Source organism: Necator americanus, chromosome V (genome assembly GCF_031761385.1).
Source record: "Necator americanus strain Aroian chromosome V, whole genome shotgun sequence".
In the NCBI taxonomy this organism is placed as follows: Eukaryota; Metazoa; Nematoda; class Chromadorea; order Rhabditida; family Ancylostomatidae; genus Necator; species Necator americanus.
The window spans coordinates 19,435,654-19,458,252 of record NC_087375.1 but is presented as its reverse complement, the minus strand read 5'-3'; the positions used below and the strand labels follow the sequence as shown (position 1 = coordinate 19,458,252).

The following is a 22,599-nucleotide window of genomic DNA, read 5'->3' as shown; positions in this document are numbered from 1 at the left end:
TCCAAAGTTCGAGTGATAACGTCATCAACTAGGATAGCGGACTTCAGTCACAGGAAACAGTTGCGCAACTTGTTTTGAGCGTTGAATTTTATAGTCTGAAGAGATTAATTAGAGTCAAGGCAACATCGTTAGAAAGGTAAAAGTGATTTTTCAAGTTTTCGCGGTGAACGAAGTTCGATGATACAGAAATCTTCTCCCATAGAGTATTTGAAAGATGCTGTCACTTCTCCGCCTCAGAATTTGGACTCCACAAATTCAAATTGGGTTTTTGCGATATTATGACCTTCTTTTAATAGGGTAGAGAAATGGTCTTCTAGATTGTGCTTGACCAAGCATTTCAGTTATAAGGTAATGGAACCGAGCACGTCTTTGATAAATCCTTCTAAAGATTGTTCGAATGATGTTCGAGTTCCACTCACGATCGTTTGAACATTATGAACTAGTGTGCAGCATTTACAATGACTTGTGGAGCTACCCGATGTATCAAGGCGATGCTTCTTGTCTTCCGGAGAAGTCTGATACCAATTTGTCAGTCCGGAGGCATGAAGCTGTTAGTTTGCCCTGAAGCGGTTTCCAACTATTGACTGTCCCATCTTGCTGCTTATCTGCCGATTCTGTTACATATGTCACTATTTTTAGCTCTGTGAAGCATAATGACCGAGTGAGTTTATTGTTGAATAGGAAGTGACAATAATCCATGTTCATTTATTTCTTTTTAAACGATTTTTAAATCTTGCGAGGGAGTGAGCTACGCGCAGTTTTCAATGAATATCTTTGGTATCTGGGGTGTGTAAAAAGCATTGAAGATTGAGAATCATTTAACACAAAAGCTTGAGTTCTCTCCTGTTTCCGCTCTAACCATTGCCGACTAAGTATGCAAAAACAGAGATGACACGTCTAATCTTCATATGGTACATCGTTCAGGAGAAATATGCATATTAGTGATGCAGTCTCCCTCCATATGCAAATGTTATATGAGGTGTCATGAATGCAGCCCTAACAGACGTAGGATTACTGTAGATTTTCTTTTCATGTACCTATCACTAACATTCTAGGTTAATTGAGCTGGATGAGTGTTTGAACTGTCACCTGAGGTTCCATTTGAAAGGTTTGTTGTCGAAGAAAACAGCGATGGTGACGAAAAGGCATTAGCGTGAACAGGTGTCTGCAAAGACTAAGCACATCGAAGTCAAGATGTCCACGAAAGTTTTCACATTTCCATCTCTTTTGAAAACCTCGACCTTGTAAGTTACGTCGCTTCACCATATTACCTAGTCGTATAGGAGACACAAAGTAGGGATTGAGGTTTACTACAACTTTTCAATTCCACTAATTTAATTGTTGGATGGTGATGATGTGAGGCCGGATCGCTTATATTTTCGTTCTTTATCTTTATTTTCACGAAAAATTGTCGAATCTCCATAAAACTCATCGTTGATCTCCTCAAAAACGTGTTACAGAGAGAAGTTTCTTTTTTCATCCAAGTAGTGTTTTTCGTAATCAAAAAACCTGTATTTGAGTCACGCCCAACCATAACAATCTACACAGGAAGGCGTTTGTTAAACGCCGCGCACTTCTCCTCCCTCCGCCTATAAAAGGGTGGACTTGAAATTGCTGAATTTGAAACATGACCCTACTGATTTTGGTCCTTTTCACATGTTTCTTTGGACTAGCCTCCAGTCAGTTCTTCTACGATGTTCCGATGTATATGCCAGTACCGGTTCCGCAGATGGTGCCTGTATACGTACAAATGCCAGTGATCACTCCTCGTACTTCTGCAATCAGTCCAACCTCCTTCGAGACAACTGGCGACGGGAACGGGAAGGCTTATTTCAAATCTCTCAATGACAAGTAAGTCTTTGCAATACTTTAGCGCTCGAAGAATATGTGTCAGACTTGAGCTGACTTGCTTTCGATGGTGGATACCTACCAAATAGAGACGAATTACTGCTTATCACTTCATCATAATATAAATACCACTCACATAGTGACATCAGAGCTTAAGAGGTGTATTTTCTACTTTCTCTGGCAGACAAACATTTCCAATTTCATTGTATTTTGGATATTATATGATTCTTACTTAAAGCTCCGATATGCTTCAAAGGGTTATGTAACATCATTAATGTCCGGCAGTTTTAAGTGAACGTCCATCTGTCTTTCTTCACTACCGGAGTTGGCAGCAAAATTCCTATCCTCGCTAGTTAATCAATGTCAATTTAAACCTGGGACACTGACAACAAATTATCTACTCACAGGGAGCGTATCACGAAATTGACGTGGTGAGGAAACTTACAAATCCGAAAACAAGGAGCTCAAGTGTTAGATTACGGAAACGAGCGTGGCTCCGGTCAGCTTCTCCATAGCGTACGAAAAACGGTGTGGGAACGGCGTTTGCTCCTACAAGATACTTCAGAACGTGTTACCCTTGTATACACGCTCTATCAGCCACCTCTTTATTGGTTTCACTTGAATAGGCTGGTGAGGAGAGCTCAGCTTCAACAGCTTGCTCGTGGACGTGGAGCATGCATAAGGGAGGCTCGCCGCAACAGTTCTTCAGGAAAGAACGTCGTTTCTTACGACAATTGGAGGAACTAGAACGCTCGTTTCCGTAATCTACAACACACTCGTTTCCGTAATCTACAACATGAATTCCACGTTTTCAATGGTTTTCCGTGCCACGTCAATCTCGTGATTCGCTGCTTTTAACGAGTAGCTGCAAGAATTCGTTCTCTACGATCAGGCTTAGGACCTAACTGCAGGTTGAGGAGATTAAGAGAGGACAACGGAAAGGGTATGAGAGAGGGTTAGTGAGAGTACCAAACGAGAGGGAGTGGAGAGATTTTGTATAGACAAGAAGACGGTACTCCATTTGGCGAAAACGTTAAAAACTGAGCGAGCAGAAGAGGAATGAAGAGCTTTCCATAGCATTTTCAAGTGAAATTTAAAAATTTCGGACACAACACGAAATTGACGGTACTGGGATTTATCCACGGGCAGATGGGGGTATTCATGTAGTTCAGAAATATTGATGTGATCACGCGGCTAGTAATCCAGAGGAAAGACATCAGAAACAACCTTTGCTGTACTTGTCATCCATACGATGCAACGTGTAACCCAACAGAGTTCCTTCGGGCACTTCCTTTGTCTTCCAACGCCCGCAATCCAAGCGATGCTACCCAAACAAGGAACAGTAGTTCTCCAATCTACGCAGTCGCCGACGCATTTGCGGATTGCCATCGCTACTTTCCGTGTAAAAAGCTGCAGTATTGGGAAAAGCATTATTGGGAAAACCGCTGCAATCAAGGTGTTTCACAAGCGTTTTTCTGGATTAATAGAGGGAACTGAGCATCACACTCACAGTCTTGAAATATATTCCAGCTTCTGTTCATTCGCTCAAAATCCCAACATCGTCACAGCGCTGCCTTTACGTAGTTTTCGAAGCGAAACGGTCCAAATCGTTTCATAGGAGAGGCGTTCGAACCGATAAAGTACTATGTTCTATTTGTTCTATTCTAATCCTAAATTCCCGTGGTGTTTCCGCTGATTCTTTGCTATAGTCGCTCTCTCATTTACGTTGAGCAGAAAAAGGTAAAGTACCTAACCTCAACGGAAATACTCTTTGTTTCTGTGGTTTGTGTTCTCTTACCCTGTATTTCACTTGTTTGCGTGAAAGACAATAGTAATTCCATAAGTTGTTCATATATATTTCCAAGTGTCTCATGAAAGTACTGCTGACTTTGAGATTTTGACACCTCTCAGAAAAAGTTCTATATATTTTAGGCTTCCAGGTGGAGTAGGACGAGGGCATGTCTACGAATATCATGGTCCTGGACATCATGAATATAGCAACAGTTACTCAACTTCTCAGTCCTGGGGTAGTCCGAAGAGCAACAGTTTCTCTACCTCTGCTTCCGATTCGAGTGGATTTTCGAGACTGTTTTCGGTGAGTTCTGTTTTTTTCTTACAGCATTATGCTGTGCTTCACATATATCCTAGCATTTGAAGGTCGACCACATCCACGCTGCTAATCTTTATCCGCTTTTGTAATTCCAGAACTCATGGTCCTCTGAGTCGAACAGTCATTCTGACGGCAGTGCGGCGTCTTCTCCACATTTCTCAAGAATTACGGCGGTTAGTTCTCTTGTTCATATGTAGCAGGCAGAAACTTATTTCTCGCTTCTCGAAAACATATTTTCGGAACACCTGCGAGTTGTAGCTTAAGTTACATCCATTTATATTTGAAAAATTATTCAGAATTGACCGAGTAATGTGTCCTCGCTGGGTGATGTGCCCTGTAAATGCTTGCTGCTCGCGTTACATTTGTTCTCCGAATGAGAGCAGGGACAGAGTAGGGTCAAAATGGATTTCCGCCCCACTGAAGGTGGAAAAGAGCCCCACCGCGACTGTTACCGTGTACGCAGGTGCACGAGTGCCCATTTTGTTCCGATTGTGCTTCTTGATTTCTCCTCGAAAAACCATCAATTATTTTCTAGCTATCGCTTTTCTGGCTATTTTCTAGCTTTTAGGGATGTACATGATGTGATACACGATGTGATTAAAGGCTCACGTTTACTGCACGTGAACACATCCTGTGATGTCACAATGATGTCTGGTCAAGAAATGGGTTCCTGTTATAAATAGGATGAAAGGTGGAGGAGTTAGTACACTGAAGGTGGCTAACAATATCACAGCTAAATGTTAGAAGTCCGGAAAAAATGCTAGCAACCGGAAGTGCTTTCGTGCTAGCAACCGGAAGTTATTTCGTTTGCAGTTTCGTGTGGATCCTTTTGGAAATCATTTCTTTCTGCCCAGAATGATGGTTGATTTCCCGGTCATACAGTTCTGAAGAGTACTCAGTGAGTTTGAGAGCACAAATTGCCCAGAGTTCGGTCAAAATCTCGCCGTCCCTGCACTGTGTTATATTGTGCTTTGCACGAATCTATAGTAGATGTAATCTATAGTAGGTCCGCGCTGCGGGACCATAGCTTCATACCTTTTTCAACTAGAAACTGCATATCAACTGCTCGACACCATGGGCGGTTGGAAACTGCTAACAAAATATGAATCAAAATGTTTTGACCGAACTGCACATTTGCAATGATGCACAAAATTGCTTGTGATTGCACTCGATAACATCTGAACTCCTCACCTTTGATAGTTTCGGTCGTTGCAGTCGATTCGAGACAATCTGAAGCTCGGCGCATCTGAGTATGCGGACGAACAGACACGGTGGACCGAGCGGTTGGGATCGGGACCATCGCTACCTTCATTCGGATACAACGAAGTGTGGTGCTAGCGAGAGTCCTCTTTACCCTTACAGCTACGCTCCTTCATGCGCAGCCGCTTGGGTTGCCCACAGAGTTCAGAGCCGCTCGGGCACGCGGTTTGGCGGCTCTGCGGTATTGGTGGTTATTCACTATTCACAACAGTGCGCTCAACAACCACCAAAACCGCAGAGCCGCCAAACTGCGTGCCCGCACGGCTCTGAACTCTACGGGCAGCTTACACAGCCGCGCTTCTGGTCGTTTTGACTCGACTGTGCATAGTTCTGGTTCTCACCAACCTAACAACCTACATTTCTATTTGAAGCTTATTTTTCACACCATTCCAACTGTTCAAGTCAGCGAGGCGAACCGTTATGTTCTCAATGAAGACAGTTGCTGACCCGTCTCCACGACAAGCTTCTTGCAGCTCTTTTTTCTTCTTTTTTGAAATGGTTTTGATTCATTTTGGCTTGCAGTCTGCTTTGACCAGTCTTATCGTTTACGGTGTTACCATTTCATTTCTAGTTACTAGCGCACCTGTAAAATTTCAGTATTCAGCGATTGGATTTCCACTCCATTCTCTATTAATTATACTCCGTTAGTATCTTTCTAGTTCCAGTAACTGAGGAGCCATTTTTTTCGGGAATTTAAAATCTTCTTCTACTGTCGTAATGTCCCTTCTGCCAATTTTCTTGAATTCATTCCAAAAAATTGGATTCCTATCCCACTTCTCGTGTTATTGTGCCTGATTAACATTCTTCCAAGTCGGATTTCTTCAACCGACCCAATTGACCGACACTGGTAATGCACAATCACGCGAAAAATGGTGCAAAAATCCAATGCCTACAAACAAATCCTGAAACGCCCCAGCAGTAAAATAAACGGCAAACAATTTGTTTGAAAAAACGTCTTTCGATGACCACGTTATTCAAAAAGACACTTTTGTACGACAAAAACGAAAGACGATCAAGATTGAGAGAGTAAATTGCGAGAAGCCTTTTATGCACTGTAGAGACGGGCCAGTGCTCATTTTCACCGAAGACGTCTACCCCCTTGCTATGCGAGACCGACGGTCATAACAATTTATTCCTGTTTCCACTTCTCACCAGCAAGTCCTATATTTTCTGGAATTTGTACCTTGTCTTCCTCTTCGAACAACATTCTTACATTTCTGTTGTAGGAACGAGTAACCAATAAGAAGGAAGAACCATGACGCTACTGAAGCACCTTATCGCAGGAGTCATCTTTTCGGCTCATTGTACGCTGTATTGCGCATCTTGTGTTTGTGTTGATGTAATCTAATAATCTTCTTTGTTATCCCTACGGAGCTAGTGGATTCTCATCTATTAAGCATAAATGTTCGCAAAATATTGTTGCACTATTTAGCATCTTGTACGTTTACAGGTATAAGATATGAGAGATTAGAGATAAAAATTTCTAACAATCACAGCATATACAAATCACTCGAGAACAACCAAAAGATGGTTGGCTGCCTTAATAAAATACTCAAAAAAAACTGCAGAATGGCATTGCAAGTGTGAAATGGTATCGCAAGGAAAGCTTTAAAAACATACTGATAAGCAACTTCAGCTCATCCTATTGGTACGAAAAACGCAATTATCCGGAATATGGTCAAAACAGCAACAACAGTGTGCACAGAGAATGAGAACGGGAGGAATCACTAGAACTAGCCATACGCATAGCTAGTTCAATCGGTTACACGAGATCGAAATCTAACACCCAATCTCGTACAAACAGGACAGTGAGGATTCCACGTGATAGTAGAATTCCTCTGTGCATCCCCATCGTCTCTTGCTCCTTAACTGCTGCTATACACCGGACTCTTTTGCGAGCGCAGTTGCAAGATTGTGTATTGGTGAAGATCCCAAAAGACAGCATCAAAGGACAGTTACTTTGCAATAGATTCTACGGTAGGCAATGTGTGTAGGAGTATTGCGTTGTTTGTCCATTCGGTAAAGCTGAAGATTGCACGAAAATAGGACTTATCTACTGCATAGAATGCCTAGAGTGCAACACCATTTATGTTGGAGAAACTGGAAGGATGCTGAACCAGCGTATCAAGGAACATTTGGCTAGTAAAAGGCATGGAAGTTCGATAACACCGTTAGGGTGCCAAAAAATGAGAAGCATAATAGAAATGAGTTTGAAATAAAATGTACGATATTATCACGAGAAAGAAATATCTACTAGGAAGGCATTGGAGGCGTTCTGGATTTCCGTCAGGAATCCAGCCATGAATAACAAAAATCAGTGCTTATCAACTCATGTGACTTCATGCCGTTCGTAACACTCTGTGAGCTATAAGATTGTCCCACATGCAGTCCCTTAACGTTATCCAAACACCAGTACTTGAGGATACTGCACTGTGCGTGGATCTCATTCGCCTTGGTGAAAGCCTATAAGTAGGCGGCGGTTCAGTAGCCAAGCTGGTCGGTGAGACTGGTCAGTCCGTTTTCCTCTCGATGGGCTCACGTGGTGTACGTAGACAATATCTAGGCTCGGCAAGGAGAGAGGAGGAGTTGGTGGGATATGCGAGGTATCAAATACCTCGAACAATTTCCAGGCCTTTGATAAAGACGAAATTGTCGAAGCGTCAGACTAATAATGAAAAGACATAACAAAAAAAAACATAATTTTGTGAGATTCTCTATTTCTGTTTCATATTCACGAGCGCTGAGAGGGTAGCTTATATATTTTTTGTTACCGCCTATGTTCAGCTATGGCTCACAATGAAGGCATAGCTAGATGAACAAAGATAAGATGTTATAGAATGAGAGAAAGGGATCATAACTAGGCCAAAGACCGATTCCTTAGGACTCTTTAGGAGAGGGGTAAGATGGGTTCCATTAATTCCGTTGCGCTCGAAGGTTCGAAATTTCTTGACGCAAAGCGATACTTTCTTCTTTAAGGGTCTACAAATTGCTGCAAGAGTTGTTTGCAAGGACACTAGCTTGATACATCGGTTGCTACGCATCACTGTACTGGCCTTATACGCTCTCAACCCTTAACGATTTTGGAATAAACTGAGGGTGCTGGCACATCTTAGAGGCATTGATCAGCGCCAGGAACTTCACTTTTGTTATACACTTGGCTGCAATCCACGACAGTAGAATATGAGTAATTTTTTGTTCTTTTTAGTTACTCTGACGGATAACCTATACATGAGCCAGGCAAAATCTTCTAGTATGAATCTAAGCGAAAAAGATTTTGTTCGTCTGTAACTCGTTGATGTGATAGATTCGCACTACATGAACAAGAGGCCGCAAAAAGAAGCAACAGTTCTTGATACAATAGTTTATTAAAACTATAGATCTTTCTCTTTTCTTCAGTTGTAGTTAGTTTCTACGGAATAACATAGCAGGCACATTAGGACTAGATGGAGTTCTCTCCTTTATGTCCTTTGAGGCTGATCCCATCTCCTTCCCACTTGCGAACCCCCCGCGCTTCCGAAGGGTAAGTCAAAGCAGAAGGAACGGCAATGTTGAATAATCGAACACGGAGTTGGGTATTCTTAGTCATTTTAACTGAATTCTCGGTGGTACTGCGTGCTCACTAAGTCGCTCGCTTGCTACTCCCACCTCGGAGGGCAAGCCGTTCATCGTGTTAAAGGCAGCATACCACGTGGTGAGGGAGCCCGCAGGAACACCTAGAGGAGGGATTGCAGACAGCGGAATCCGGCTTGGCTATAAGAGGCCATTTTTACGACGATTTCAGTTGCAGCGCGCGAAACTTGTTCATGTGCCTCACACACGTGTGAGCGGTCAAAGGTCAATGATCTGACTCACCAACTTGTTGAAGTTAAACTAAATAACAGGCTACTGAGGGTACTGAAACATGTAAATGGAGGAACGTTCTAAGGTACTCTGAGGGAAATAAAGCGGTCCTCACGGCGTTTTTTACGACGATTAAAGGGAGATGAGCAGAGCCACCCCGAATCCGACAATCTACAACCCTATCTCTAGCTTCTCCCTCACCAAGTCGTTTTTCTGAAGCCTTAAGTTTTTAATTTCCCGAGCTGGAGCCCTAACTCCGATATATTTCTTCTGTTGAGCTTAAATGGGGCATCAGATGTCAAATCAAATGTCCAGGACCGGATCGATACGATAAACCTATCGCAAGGTATCGCGAATTCTAATGGTTACATTGCTGATGTACCTCGGAGGCCAGATCTTGGTGCGCAGAGAGAATATGCCACAGTGAATAACTCGAGAAAGATGAATTTCTGCTTGCCTTTCATAACCGACGACTTGAGTAAAGCTACACGGGCTAGTGTGGTGAAATACGTTCTCGATAACCAAGTGAGAATTGTGAAAATACCTCCAACAAATCTCGAGAAGTAATTTGTTCGAAATAGAAGGTACGATCGCTTCCGCCTTACAACTGTGTAGTATGCCCATTCGGGAAGGAAGGCGACTGCATGGGTGTAGTTTATCTAACTTTCTCTAGTGTTGTTTATCTAATTTCGTGCAAAACATGTGGTGACCAATACATCGGTGAAACAGGGAGACTCCTTGACCATTGAAGAAGATCTAGATGGGATAAAACAATCGAATGCAGCAACCCTCCCCGGAGCTCAAGAAAATGCTCCTTTCCGTATTACTACCACGATCTTATCGTACGAACCCGAAATTATAGCTTGCAGAACTCTAGAGACGTTTTGGATAAATGCAAAATGTCCAAAAATGAATAGAAAGGAAGAGAGCATAGCCGCGACCAACAAGTTGGCTCTGTATCAAGACCTTTGCGGGTTTTGATCTTTGGGGTCACATGCGGGTCACATTATAATTAGTATTAGCGGAGCGAATCCAACAAGCGTGTCCGTTAACATCACGATTTGGACTCTTTTGGTTTTTGTTCCTGGGTGTAATATCTTGGAAGGTGATGACTTGATCTGGATGAGGCATTTGAGAGGATATATTGCAAATGTTCTTACTTTCCAGGCTCTGACGAAGGGGACAACGCCGAAACGTTAGACGTAATAAAAGACTGTTTACAATCTCGGCTATTGCTTGACAATATCAATCAAATACTTTCAGTCATTATACCAAGATTGAAGAAAAGTCGAACTTTAACGCTTCGGAAACCGATCTTCTAGCACGTTTCATCAAATTTGATCAGCCTTCCTTGCGCCCGATTGATGTTATCAGAACGGTGTTATCAGCGAAGCGAATGCCGGTCACTAATTTTCACTTTTGTGTTATTTCATTCCAACCCTAGCATTACGTTCTCGAGGGTGGCACTAAATATTGGGGCGAGATTGAGTCACTCTATCGAATCCATGCCTTCACTTCGATTATCACATTATTGTGGAATGAGGAAATTTTGATCATGAAGTTGCTATGTAACTCAGGAAGTGTGTTTGTTGTGTATAGGTTAGGGCGACTTAGTTGTCCAAAGCTACCATGACTGCTTCTGTCTCAACTCAATCTGACCAAGGCTTTCTTCAAATCGAATGTGGCTTGGCTAACTTTTTTTTCATTCCTTTTTAGGAATACTCTTGTCAATAACAAATAGTATGCAAATGGGGTGATTGCTGCCGATGTCATATGGGTCTTCCTGCTCACACAAGAACACGATCTTGGTGTTCTAATTTGATTCTGTAGGGGCCGGATGAAGTACGATTGTTCACTGACGTGATGTCGGACTGCGGAAGGGAAAACTTCTGAGATGACAATCTACCTTCCCTCAAATGACGAGGAGGCAAGTGAACGTGGTTGTCGAAGAAATGTGAGCAAGAGTCATGAATGACCTTCTTCAGCGTTGAAATCGCCAACAGCGAAATTGATAGTCTAAGCAGATTTTGATGCACATTTTCAGTCAGTTGTCCTAGTCAGTTGTCCGAAACGGTTGATGTGCATCACCATATTCGTGCTGACGAGAAATTCGGTTCCAACAACTCTTCTATTGTTGCATGTCGATATGTCTCATACCCGGCGTCCAGTGGGGAAAGGGGTGTCGTCTCGTTCAGTCTGATGACTCCCGTACTCAATCTTCCTGGCCTGCACCATCACATCTCCAATAGCCGCTTTTTATGCTAGTGTTTTGTGCGTTGTAAAGCGTCACTCTTGTCCTTCTTTGTTTTAGGAGCCTAGATGAGTCCTGCAACCCCTTCCTTCCTGACTTGTCCGTCCTAGTTTTTCCTCCGAAGTCAAGAGACTTTCCTTTTGCTTTCCTTTTACTGTATCGTGTACTAAATGTTACCCACGGGTAAGTCGCAGGCATATAATCCCACGGGTTTTGTGGAAGGTGCATCCTTCCGAGTAGACAAATGAAGTTTATTTGTTTTAGGCGACCCCAAACCCTCTCCCTTACATCTACCAGACACTTGTTTTTGGCCTACGCACGCGCGAGACACAAAAGGGTGTTAGTCCTGGCAGGAAAAAACAAGAAGTCCGTCCTCTGAATCTACCTTCATCTTAAGGCAGATATAATGTCATTTTTGGTCGCTGCTAGGCAATTCGCGGTATAGGATGTGCCTCGGGACTAGCCGGCTGTGATTCTTTCAGTTAAGAGATCCGTGATTCTTTTAAAATGTGGTCAAGAATATCGGATTTCCTCGTTCTTTGTGTGTGAAATCAAATAAATATTTAAACAATGTCGAATAAATAGTGCTGTGACACGATCCCAAGAGCGGCTTTGAACCACCGATCGGTGGTTCAAAGCCACTCTTGTTTGCTGCGTTCTTTCAGCTTCAATCAGATGAACAAGTCTTTATCGCAGATCACGGAATCTCTGGTTTGCTAGTAAATGTAATTAGTTTTATGAGCGCACTTTTACATCTTTCGTTATTTTGAGCAGTGAGGGAATGAAAATGGAGGAAGTTGAAGGTTCCACATTGGGAAGATAAGAATATGGACACACTACTTGTGAAGTGTAACTTACCGAACTGGTGTTAGTGACGCGGCAAGATCTTTAAGCCTTTGATAATCATTTTATGTGGCACAAAACTCTATTCAATTTTCCATCCACAAGTAAGCATGATATTCAGTTTTCCATGTACAATTTGTACTGATAATTCAATGGTCTTTAATCCTACTTGAGATCCTCCCCCTTCTTGTGTCTGAAGGTTCCTAAATAGAGAAGTGACTTTATACGAATGCAAGAAGTTTTGTTTGATTTTCTCCATTCGTTTCAGAAAGCTGTTAAACTATCTACTGTTTATTTGCTAAGTAATTAACGATAGAGATAATAAATAAGTTTACTACAATGGTATGCATTAGCTTTCACATGAATACATATGCTGATTTGTGGTGGCATTCCAGTATACCCGACTATGTTCGCTAAAAATACAAATGAAGGGCTCTAAGATCTATCAAACTTTACAAAAAGACTAGTTGGATGATCGGAATGTGTTGAGTTCTCCAACTTCAAATGAAAAGAACGCCTCCACAGAAAGATTTAGTTCTTATTCAAAAAGGCTCTTCTTTTGGATTTTCGGTGTTTAGCAAAAGCCATTGTCGATGAGGTGTCACTGCAAACTGGCGAGAATACGTAGCAGTTCACACCTCCCATCGATGACAAACAGAACTCGTCCGTATGCGCTGAAAGACAGGTGAGGATTTTCCTTATCTGGACGTTGTAAATAAAAATAAAGTAAAGAGGAAGTAGTGCTGATTTTTATTTATTTTGTTCTATTTTCTATCTTATTCTGTTTTAATTTTGCTCTATGTGCTCATAGTGAGAACCTGATGAGAAGAAGAAATTTGGCGTTACTCTGCTAATTTCGTGTAGAAACCAAATTAGAAAAAAAGCAATCTAGAAAAAGGAAAACTTAAAACACAGAAAACCTAAATGAAAAGACACCCCTTGAAATTTTTGTGTGTTTTACGCAGTTGGACTCTAATTTTAAACGATTAACATACATTTACTATGAATATTATGAAAATGAATGGTCCTAAAATACGATGTCGGGGAAGCTGCGCTCCCAAGCATGGTTGCAGAGTGTTTACGTTCGTGCCCATCTCTCAGTTACAAGCAGGTGAAAAAACGTAGGCAAGTAAAAGAATTTCGGTGTTCCAAAGAAAATCTATTCCTAGAATCAGTTTCCTCAGATGTTTTCTAAGATAGCGAGAAATAGAAAGAGTTGGATGAAGATTTTCTAGTACTCCGTAACTTCTTCAAAAGATTGTTCCCAGACTAGTAAAAAATAACTCAGTGAGGATTGCCAAAACCCACCGATATAACTGAAGAAACCGGTGCCACAAATAGCGTCAAAATACTGTCCAGTTTCTGATTCTGCCGCTGATTGCACCGCTCGTTTTGAGGCTTCCGCATCATTCGGGACGATATTCTATTCATATCGATTTGAATAAAATGCGTGCAAACTAATTAAGTTAAAAGGGATTTGAACGAATTTGAAACGAATCCGTTTGAGGAATGACTCCTTACATCTTGAATAACTGTTCTTAGACGTAAACTGTTGCATTTGTCCTCAGTTATTGCTTGATTGTTCGTACACATAACTTCACCTGCACACTGAAAGAAATGAAGATCAGCATAATTTATTGAGTCGGCGCTGAGGTTTTCATTCAAGTGAACAAAACGCGCCTCCTACCGGGGGAATGCCGAAAAAAGAGACTATGCTTAAGAAGAGTTAGGAAAAGAAGCTCAACCCATCGACGACAGCGCGCATTTTTGCGTACCTGCCGCCAATGAACAAGAAAATAGTAATAGGCAATAATAATGCCCTAGTGTACAGAAAACGTCATAAAAATTAGAATATCATGAGCAGTAAAAGTTGAGAAGTGTGAGGCTCACCGATGGGCCGCATTGCCCCAAAAACCAGAAGAAAACCGTGGCTAACATTTGAGCCACGATGTCATGACAGGGTTAAGAAGCAAAAAAGAGAAAGAACATGCCCTGCAAAGAATGAGTCGCACTCACCTGTTTTTGTATTATCAGTGCCGATCACATTATGTGTAATGACAACATGAGGTGTTTTCTCAATCATTTTCCTTCCTCATGTCTCTTATATAGTAGGGTCAAAACGACATGAAGCACATTCCGTTGCAATTGCGTAATTTTTCGTTCACTACCAATTTTTATTTCTTAAACAGCTGATAGAAGTAGGACTTGAACTCATGAGATGATAGCAAGGTATATATGACCTTAACCTTTGTTCTCGCCTTCGAATACGGTTAGGCAGCGCAACTTCATGAGAAATAAATGCGTTGTAGATCCGATTATGTATGGAGCGCGCTTCCCCCGAGATTGGTCTTAGGTGTTTACACATGTGTCCAAAATGTTCTCAAGAAATGTGTTGGTCGTCACGATTGGAAATATTTGTGCACAAAATCGCATAGATGACCTTAACCTTTGTTGTCGCCTTCGAATACGATCAGGCAGGGCAACTTCATGAGAAATAGATACGTTGTTGATCCGATTATATAGTAGGGAACTTCAGATTGCTAAAGATTACTATTATGTAATCAGTTAGTTAGATTAGTTACTATGTAATCATACATAGGATTACACAGTTCTACAATTGGTAATGAAATATGATAATCTAGCAAATAACAGTATTTATTAGGAGGTAGACAGACTGTGCGCTCGTTCTAAGAATTGTAGCAATATCATACCAAATAGTACTTTTTTGAGGGAAGAACTGGAGAATCGATGCGACGACTGTAAATGAATGTTTGAGAAGTGCTAGCAAAAGTAGAGGAATAGTAGTAACATAATAAAATGGAATTTTCCGATCAAAACTTTCGAGTTTTTCCTTCGTTTCTCTGGTTTCATTCTAATTTCTTGGGTGTACCTCTGCTGGGCTATTCTCAGCATTATATATATATATATATCAGAAAAATCTACTAAAAGAGAAGAAGATTTTGTCGAACGTACGCACTTAAAATATAGTCGAACTATTTTCAGATGAATTTTTTAAAATCTTTTTATGGAGGTGCGCATGGTACTGATTCCCAAGTTAGGTTGAAAATTATTTGCAAACCAATGACGATTATGTCGATGTTGAAGGATAAGTCCTCAGAACTTCCATAAAGTATTATAAAATCATAAAGCTGTATTAGCGATCGAAAACGTCAACCATCACATCATCTAAAAAGTGCTGGATAAGTGACCGCTACACGCACAATTGTAAAAATCGATGAAGACTGAACAAGCGTTCAAAGAGTCCGAAGTAAAACTTATTAAACATGGACTACTAAGATCGTAGCACAACGTGGGTAGATACTAAAAGACTGCAAGGTAACGCCTTACGCTTTTGTCCGCAACATTCGTAAGCTGACACAAGCGAACAGATTATTGGAACAGGACAGAAGAGGGAAAGTATGTGTCATACGGAAGACTGCATGAGTGGTAGCAAAATATTCAAGATGCTTGAATGGATTCATTGAGGAAACAATCAGAACCTTTCTTTTGTTTTCATTCAATAGTTTAACAAAACGTATGTTTGATGACCTGATGATCTTTCTCACCACTTTTGTCTTCATCAAAAAAGAAGGAAAACAAAGCAAAGCATTCACGCTATGTCTACTTGATCTGATCTTGCAATCACGAGGGACAGAAGGCACCATTTCTGCAGATTGGGAGTGCTTTACATCGAACAAAAAGACACTTCTTTGAAGCTGTCTCCCCATTCAGCATACATGACTAAATAGTTTCATCGAAGCCAATTCTTGTAGACTACAAGACATTCCGACACGACACGCGAAAAAAGTTTTAGGTTCCCAAGCAGCACGCATCTGTTGCATTTTCTCCTCATTGTTCACTGTTGATTTCATCAGTGCTAATAAATGGAAGGAATTTAAAATATTAATAGAGAAGTCACTACTTTATCATTGTAAGTGCATCCGAATGTCTCTTTTTTCGTCTTTTCCGCGGTTCTTCGTTACTGAGGTCCTTGTGAAATGCAATTACAGTACTAACAGTAAATTATGGTGCTTATCACTCGATCGCGGTACTATATTTATACCTGATAGCGAGTCTTCTTCAAATTTTTCTTGGGATTCACAACCGTATTTAATCCTAGGGCAGTTTATTTCCAGATCTCTTTTTCATCCCTGAGACATAGAAAAGAGTGCATAACAATCGAAAAAGGCAAAGGACAGTAATCCAATTTTATCCTTATTATATACGTTTAGAGTTGAGGAGACTATACAAAAATGGGTTTCCACAAAATCTAGCTAATGGAGAAGAAAGCATGAAACCTACCGTGTTCATAACACCGACTTGCTGTTGAGGGAGATCGTCTTCACCATATCCATCCTCCAGATCATTGTTTTCTGATGCCGGCATATAGGTTGGCGGAGAAATCGTGGGAAATTGTATTGGTTGCTGAGCGGGGACATTAATATTTGGGGTAGCGTAGTTTGATCCTAGACTGTTCGGGTATCTATTGAGTGGAGGATTGTACGGCGTAGCACCAGTGTACGATTGGTCCGAAAATGAAGGGGCGATGGTAGGTGGTATTGGGAAGGTGATAAGTGGCGGCAACGTTGGTGGTGGCATAGTAACCTGAACAAAGGAGAACTTTATGAAAAACGACAAATACGACAATCAGATTTGATAGGATTTGAAAGCACTTTCTGTGAGTCTACAATGCTCACAGTTACTTCATAAATTGAAATGTTGGATTGACGCGGATCTACCGGCGGTGGAAGAATTGTTGCAACTGTGGGTGGTGCAGGAATGTACACAACACTTCGACCCCCAGGAGTTCGATAGGCCTTCCTTTTCGGGGTGATCGGGAATGAAGCCGAATAGTCACTATAAAGAAGTGAAGCAGGGAAAAGCAATGCAACTGCAAGAGCTGAGAAGAACTGAGAACTGCAAGAACTTATTTGTAAAAAAAAATTGTATAAAAATCACTTTGAGGCTTGCTCAGGAGGACTATCCATCTGTGTTACAGAAGTGTAACCGCTGGCTTGCGTGCCAAAAATGCGCACGATCTGAAATGACTTAGCCAGAAGGATTATAGCAATTTGTTCCAAGTAACTGAGATTGGAGTCGGTTTTTCTTCTGGCTGTATAAGCGCGGGTCCAGCCAAGTAATTACAAACAACGAAAATGAAATTGACTTTGCCACCAGGATCTCTGCCAAAAGTTTGAACTGTTGCGCCAACCACGCCGTTCTGCCGATCTGGTTCCTTTCTACTGAGCAGCACTTGTCGATTCTTATCAATAACCAACGGGGTGACGTCTTTGAAGTCTAGTACTTCACTGGCTGCAATAAAATGCCCGCAAGTAAGCAGCACATGAAAAACTACGTGTGGTAAGGAAAAGAAGAACTCACCTGGAAAGACCTTCATGTCGGTCGAGACCGAACTTTCGGCCAAACGGGACAACGCTGCTTTCGGTTTTTTCATCTTGAACGCTCTGTAGAGACGTTTTCGCCAATCTCTGATGCTGTCCAATATTTTACCTGACACGACGGGGCCCTCCGATCTGCAAATGAGTCCGCGAACCTCAATATTGCATCCTACGAGAGTATTAGAAATTAGAAATTAGACTTCATCTTTAGGAAAGTTGAGAGATGCACAATAAATCTATAGGAAATTTTCCTATAGATTCCTGAGGTTTGTACATAGTCTTCTAAAATTTCGCTCAAGAGAGAGAAGGAAACATGAATGAGAATGCCTTAAAGGCATCATCCCACGAATCAGGAGTGGTGCGGATTTCAGGTGGAGAGTTCCTATACGTTGTCGTAGATTATGGAGAGGAGGGTGATTCCGTCCATATCTTCCTAATTGCCGTAAAAAACGGCCCGGAAGATGCGACGCATGCACAAGCTGGCGCGCTCCAACCGAACCTCTTGTACAAAATGGTGCGCCGGAACGCTCGAACTCGTATCTTCCGGGTCGTTTTCTACGGCAATTAGGAAGAAATGAATGGAATCACCTTATTCCGCACAATCTACGACCCCGTATAAAAACTACCCATCTGAAATCCGTACAACGCCAGATTCGTGGTATGCTGCCTTTAAAGTTATTGCAAGAAATTCGTACCTATTCGTACCTTTTTTTTGAAGTTGGCTGAGGAGGTGGTGGCGGTGATGGAGGTGGAGGAGGTGGTGGAGGTAGATCAAGAGGAGGATCCGATGGTACAATGGGGATTTCCGTAGGAATAAGGGTGGGGAACGAATTGTGATCGAGTGAGTTCTGGAGGAGATTTTGAATTGGTGAGAGAAACCCTTCTTTCGGCAGACTAGGAACCGATATTGAGTCAATGATTGAGTTCGTTTCGGATAGTGGCGGATGCCGGTGGTCATGAGTCCCCAAGATTTCAAGTGATTCGGCAGTGTTTGGGAAAAAATTGTTTAAATTGTCGAGTAGTTTGCTCTTCAAGTACACCTGAATTTATTGGATGCAAGGCTAAGAAACTAAAAAAATACTTTAGGATAGTTACCTTGTTACCGAATGGTGAAGGCAGTGCATCTGGAAGCGGATCATCATGCAGTCTCTTGGAGTTCGTCGGAAATTTTAGGTTTGGTCTCTCGCTGCTAGCCAACGGTATATGTATATGGTGGTATATAAGTAATAACAGAAACGACATAAAAAATAATCGTATGCTGAAAACAAAAAGTCTCCAGAGATTATTTGTATAATTGGCAGTTATTGAATGACGACAAAAAAGAAATGCGGTTTGCAACTTCAAACTGATTGTTCCAAGATGAGTGTGATTCGAATGAAAGTGCACAATCTTTTACGTGCACATGCTGCACTATCCTAATTTCCCTAAATGACTCTGATTTCTACACTGGAAATCCCTAGTTAAGAATGTTGAAGTATTTTATAGCAAATGCGCTTATTACCATTCGAGCGTCATGTGATGTTTCGTCTTGATGTTCGCGTCTGCTATTTTAACTGGGTACTTTTTAGAACTGATAGAATTTTAGCAAACTCTTATACACTATTCCAAAGATACTGAAGAAGCCGACTTTTAGAATCATATCTTATTTTCGGACCTCCGTTCTTCAAAATCAAATCAAAACGCTTCTTCTAGCTATTTGAGTTGTGGGTATTAACGCCGATCATCCAAGGTGTGGAACCACCGCCTAGGTAATGCAGTGGATCTCTTCAGTCATCACCATTTTATTTGCTCCCATTTGACTGCGTATACCTCCTGCTATATTAATTCTAGATAGTCTCTGGCATATCAGTTAGCATAGGATTGATGATTAACATTGAGTCAGATGAATGAAATTCGGAATCGTTGTGGTTTATGGAAGCGTATTGGCCTACAGAATGATGTGTAGAGCCAGTCAATCTATCAAATCAATGCTTTTATCCTCCTAGACAAGTCTGTCACCATATCATAACATATCTAACCCAGAAGGGCGGATGACAAACAAGTGCCTTTTGTTACACTCTGATTATGTATTATCCTATTATGTATCCATATACTGCCTAACTAGGGATCTTCCTTACATCATTAGCCGGTAAGTCGCAAGACTACGTCCCGGGGTGGCGGATAGGGGCTAATCGCGTTTCAAAAACGACCTTTGTGCCTGCCCTGTTGGGTGGATTTAGGAGACGGACTAGGATGCAACGTACTTCCACAAGTCCGCGGGACAAGAGACTTTCAGCTTGCTCATAGGTTTTAGAATATATGCATGTTACAATGATAAGAAAGCGTCTCCTGATTCGGAGAATACCTTGGTACGGTAGCGCCAGGAGGAACGGAGTTGTAGGAGTCATCTAGGCTATCAGAATGGAAAAGGACTAGGATGGCGAACTGTACCTACAACGCACGTACGTTTGCATGGGAGCGACCATCGAAGTTCTGATGATGCAAGCCAGGAAGATTTAAGTACAACGTCATCGGATCGGAGACGATACCTACTCAACGCCGTATATGAGACTGGAGAACTTTTCTTAAAAACATATGACAGTAGAGAAGTTGGTGGAATTGGCGACGAGAGTATAGAGAGTATAGCAGAGAACATCGACTCTTTTGAGCAATTTACGACGCAAATTGGGAGTCTGCATGTGAGAAGATGTGATCCACCGCCAGCTTTGACTATCATCGTCGCTTACGCTCCAATATCAGGCTACTAGAAAGAAGATGTAGAACCTATCTACATGGTCTACAGGTAAAACCGTTTCTACAAGGTAATAGTTGGCGACTTCAACACCAGTGCTAGCCCGATAAGAATGCCTGCCTGCCTGAGAAGTTTACATTCGGACCCACTGTCTACAGGGGAATGAACGGAGAAAGGTTTCCTAGATCATCATGACGACTAAGACCATCCATTAGAACTCGCAATTCCAGAAGTCCTCCTGGAGTCCTGGACGTAGAAGTCACCCGATGGAGGCTATCATAATGAAATTGACCACATCATTGTCAGTAAAAGTTTCTGCCTGACGGGTTTCGCTGCTGTACGAAAGTTCTATACGGGATCGGAACATAGTCTTCTTTCAGAAAGATTTCCTTTCATACGGTGAGGGGAAAAAGCAGCGAAGTTCACTAAGCAGACTCTCAGAATACCATCGACTGGGAGCTCTTCGCTTCGCTTCTCGGTTTCTGGAAAGATACCGTCATGAACAACATCGACGACGAATATGAACGGCTTATAGAACATCTCTACGACTGTACGAGGATAGCGAAAAGGGAAGGAAAGTGCGTTTCAAAACCACCGAGGGAAACCTGTCTCCGAAAACTCTATACGTCAGCGTGGAGCAGCACGAGCTGCAGGTAAGCAATAACTCACGTCCGTGCTCGCAAATCTTTCCAGAGAGACGATAAAGGAATGCCTCAAAGAGAGAAGAGCAGAAGTTTTGGCTGAAGCTGCAAAGGCTGGAAAGAGCACCCGCGATGCATGTCGAGACTTCGCCAGTAGCAAGTCGAGGATGACTGCTCTCCCTAACCCGAAGAAGACAACCACTGCATCGTGAAGGGGGACGGAAAAAGTCATTCACGACTTCTACTCAGATCTCTTTGACAGCCGCGTCCACTTCTCTCCTCACCATCTGAGGGAAGACAGACATGCCATTCCAAAGGTCCTCCCCTCCGAAGTCCGACATGCTATCATGTTGGCGAAGAATTGTACTTCACCCGGTCTCGACAGAATCAAGCCGGGACATCTGAAGCACCTACCGCCAGTCTTCACTAACACATTGGCGATTCTTTTCACTCGTCAACGCAAGGTTCCCAAGCAACGGAAAACCTGCAAGACCGTGTTGTTGTATAAGAAGGGAGACCCACAAGACATCGGAAAGTATCGTCTTACCTGCTTACTGTCTGTCATCTACAAGCTCTTCACAAGAGTAATCTTGAACAGAATAGAAAGAACATTAGATGAGGGCAGACATGCGAGCAAGCAGGGTTTCGAAAAGGGTTCAGTACGACTGAGCACATACACATGGTTTCAAAACTCATAGAAGCATCGCGAGAGTACAACATGCCGCTGTCTCACTTTCATCGAAACGAAGAAAGCCTTTGATACAGTCGAAACCGAAGCGGTCATGGAGGCCTTGAACAACCAAGACGTCCTTACTCCATACACAAAGGTAATTTGCGAGTTGTATAGCAACTTCATGACCAAAATTTCTCCATTCTACAATGATGTCATAATCGACGTGAAGAGAGGGGGTTCGTCAGGGTGACACAATTTCACCCAAAATATTCAGTGCCACTCTCGAGAACGCGATGCGAGAGTTGGAATGGGATGACGTGGGAGTGAAAGTTGACGGCCGGCATTTACAACATCTTCGTTTCGCTGATGATATCGTTCTTATAACATCAAGCATCAATCAGGCGGAACAGATGCTGGCCGAATTTGATGAAACGTGTGAAGATCGGTCTTCAATTGAACCTAGGCAAGACGATGTTTATGAGGAACGGATGGGTTTCTGATGCCCCTTTCACGCTCTATCCGAATGTTTCAACGTTGTGTTGCCCAGTGGCATCTCTTCGAGAAGATCTCTTCGAGAAGAGATGCCACTGGGCAACATTTGCGTGCGATCGGTACAAACGGAAGTATTAATGGTGCCCGCTCGAGCAAATCGATGAACAACGGGAGCATAAATGATACGGGTGATACTAATTATAATGAACATTATACGTTATATGTGTGTAAACACACATAAACAGTTAAACATGAATAGCTGGAATGGCAACAGGGAGAAGTGGCTAGTTCCAAAACTCCCCAAAAGCGATGCTCAGGATTTTTGCACGGATAAAAACTTTCTTCCACATTAGAATTACAGAACATCTCTCGAATTTGGAAACGTATTAAGAGTTACGAAAATTATTATCGTTCGAAAGATTTTTGCATTGTGTTGTTTAATGAATAGCATTTCTGGCAAAGTTCGAAGCCCTAGCATATTCTTCATATTTGAAACAGAAAGAGAAACGGC

General features: G+C 42.1%; 3 protein-coding genes across 8 annotated transcripts; 2 read left to right on the top strand and 1 right to left on the bottom strand.

The window, feature by feature from the left end:
- Positions 1–1,627: 1,627 nt before the first annotated feature.
- RB195_014446 (uncharacterized protein) lies at positions 1,628–9,625 on the top strand (the record flags this gene model as incomplete). Of its 2 annotated transcripts, none has more annotated exons than XM_064204722.1 (4): positions 1,628–1,851; positions 3,781–3,943; positions 4,054–4,131; positions 9,374–9,625. In XM_064204722.1, the coding sequence occupies 4 exons, from the start codon at positions 1,628–1,630 to the stop codon at positions 9,623–9,625; spliced, it is 717 nt and encodes a 238-aa protein (XP_064060603.1). The 2 variants fall into 2 exon arrangements, with proteins under 2 accessions (XP_064060603.1, XP_064060604.1); XM_064204723.1 differs by lacking the exon at positions 9,374–9,625 and adding an exon at positions 5,174–5,296.
- A 3,058-nt stretch (positions 9,626–12,683) lies between these two features.
- RB195_014445 (uncharacterized protein) lies at positions 12,684–18,793 on the bottom strand (the record flags this gene model as incomplete). Of its 3 annotated transcripts, XM_064204720.1 has the most annotated exons (11): positions 12,684–12,826; positions 13,461–13,575; positions 13,674–13,760; positions 16,455–16,757; positions 16,892–17,009; positions 17,112–17,191; positions 17,320–17,465; positions 17,535–17,686; positions 18,257–18,399; positions 18,454–18,591; positions 18,647–18,793. In XM_064204720.1, the coding sequence occupies 11 exons, from the start codon at positions 18,791–18,793 to the stop codon at positions 12,684–12,686; spliced, it is 1,572 nt and encodes a 523-aa protein (XP_064060601.1). The 3 variants fall into 3 exon arrangements, with proteins under 3 accessions (XP_064060601.1, XP_064060600.1, XP_064060602.1); XM_064204719.1 differs by having other exon boundaries at positions 18,257–18,591; XM_064204721.1 differs by lacking the exons at positions 16,455–16,757; positions 16,892–17,009; positions 17,112–17,191; ... (3 more) ...; positions 18,454–18,591; positions 18,647–18,793 and adding an exon at positions 14,043–14,090.
- Positions 18,794–20,780: 1,987 nt separating this feature from the next.
- RB195_014444 (uncharacterized protein) lies at positions 20,781–22,096 on the top strand (the record flags this gene model as incomplete). Of its 3 annotated transcripts, none has more annotated exons than XM_064204716.1 (2): positions 20,781–20,935; positions 21,871–22,096. In XM_064204716.1, the coding sequence occupies 2 exons, from the start codon at positions 20,781–20,783 to the stop codon at positions 22,094–22,096; spliced, it is 381 nt and encodes a 126-aa protein (XP_064060597.1). The 3 variants fall into 3 exon arrangements, with proteins under 3 accessions (XP_064060597.1, XP_064060599.1, XP_064060598.1); XM_064204718.1 differs by lacking the exon at positions 21,871–22,096 and adding an exon at positions 20,976–21,135 and having other exon boundaries at positions 20,781–20,860; XM_064204717.1 differs by lacking the exon at positions 20,781–20,935 and adding an exon at positions 21,271–21,605.
- Positions 22,097–22,599: the final 503 nt, after the last annotated feature.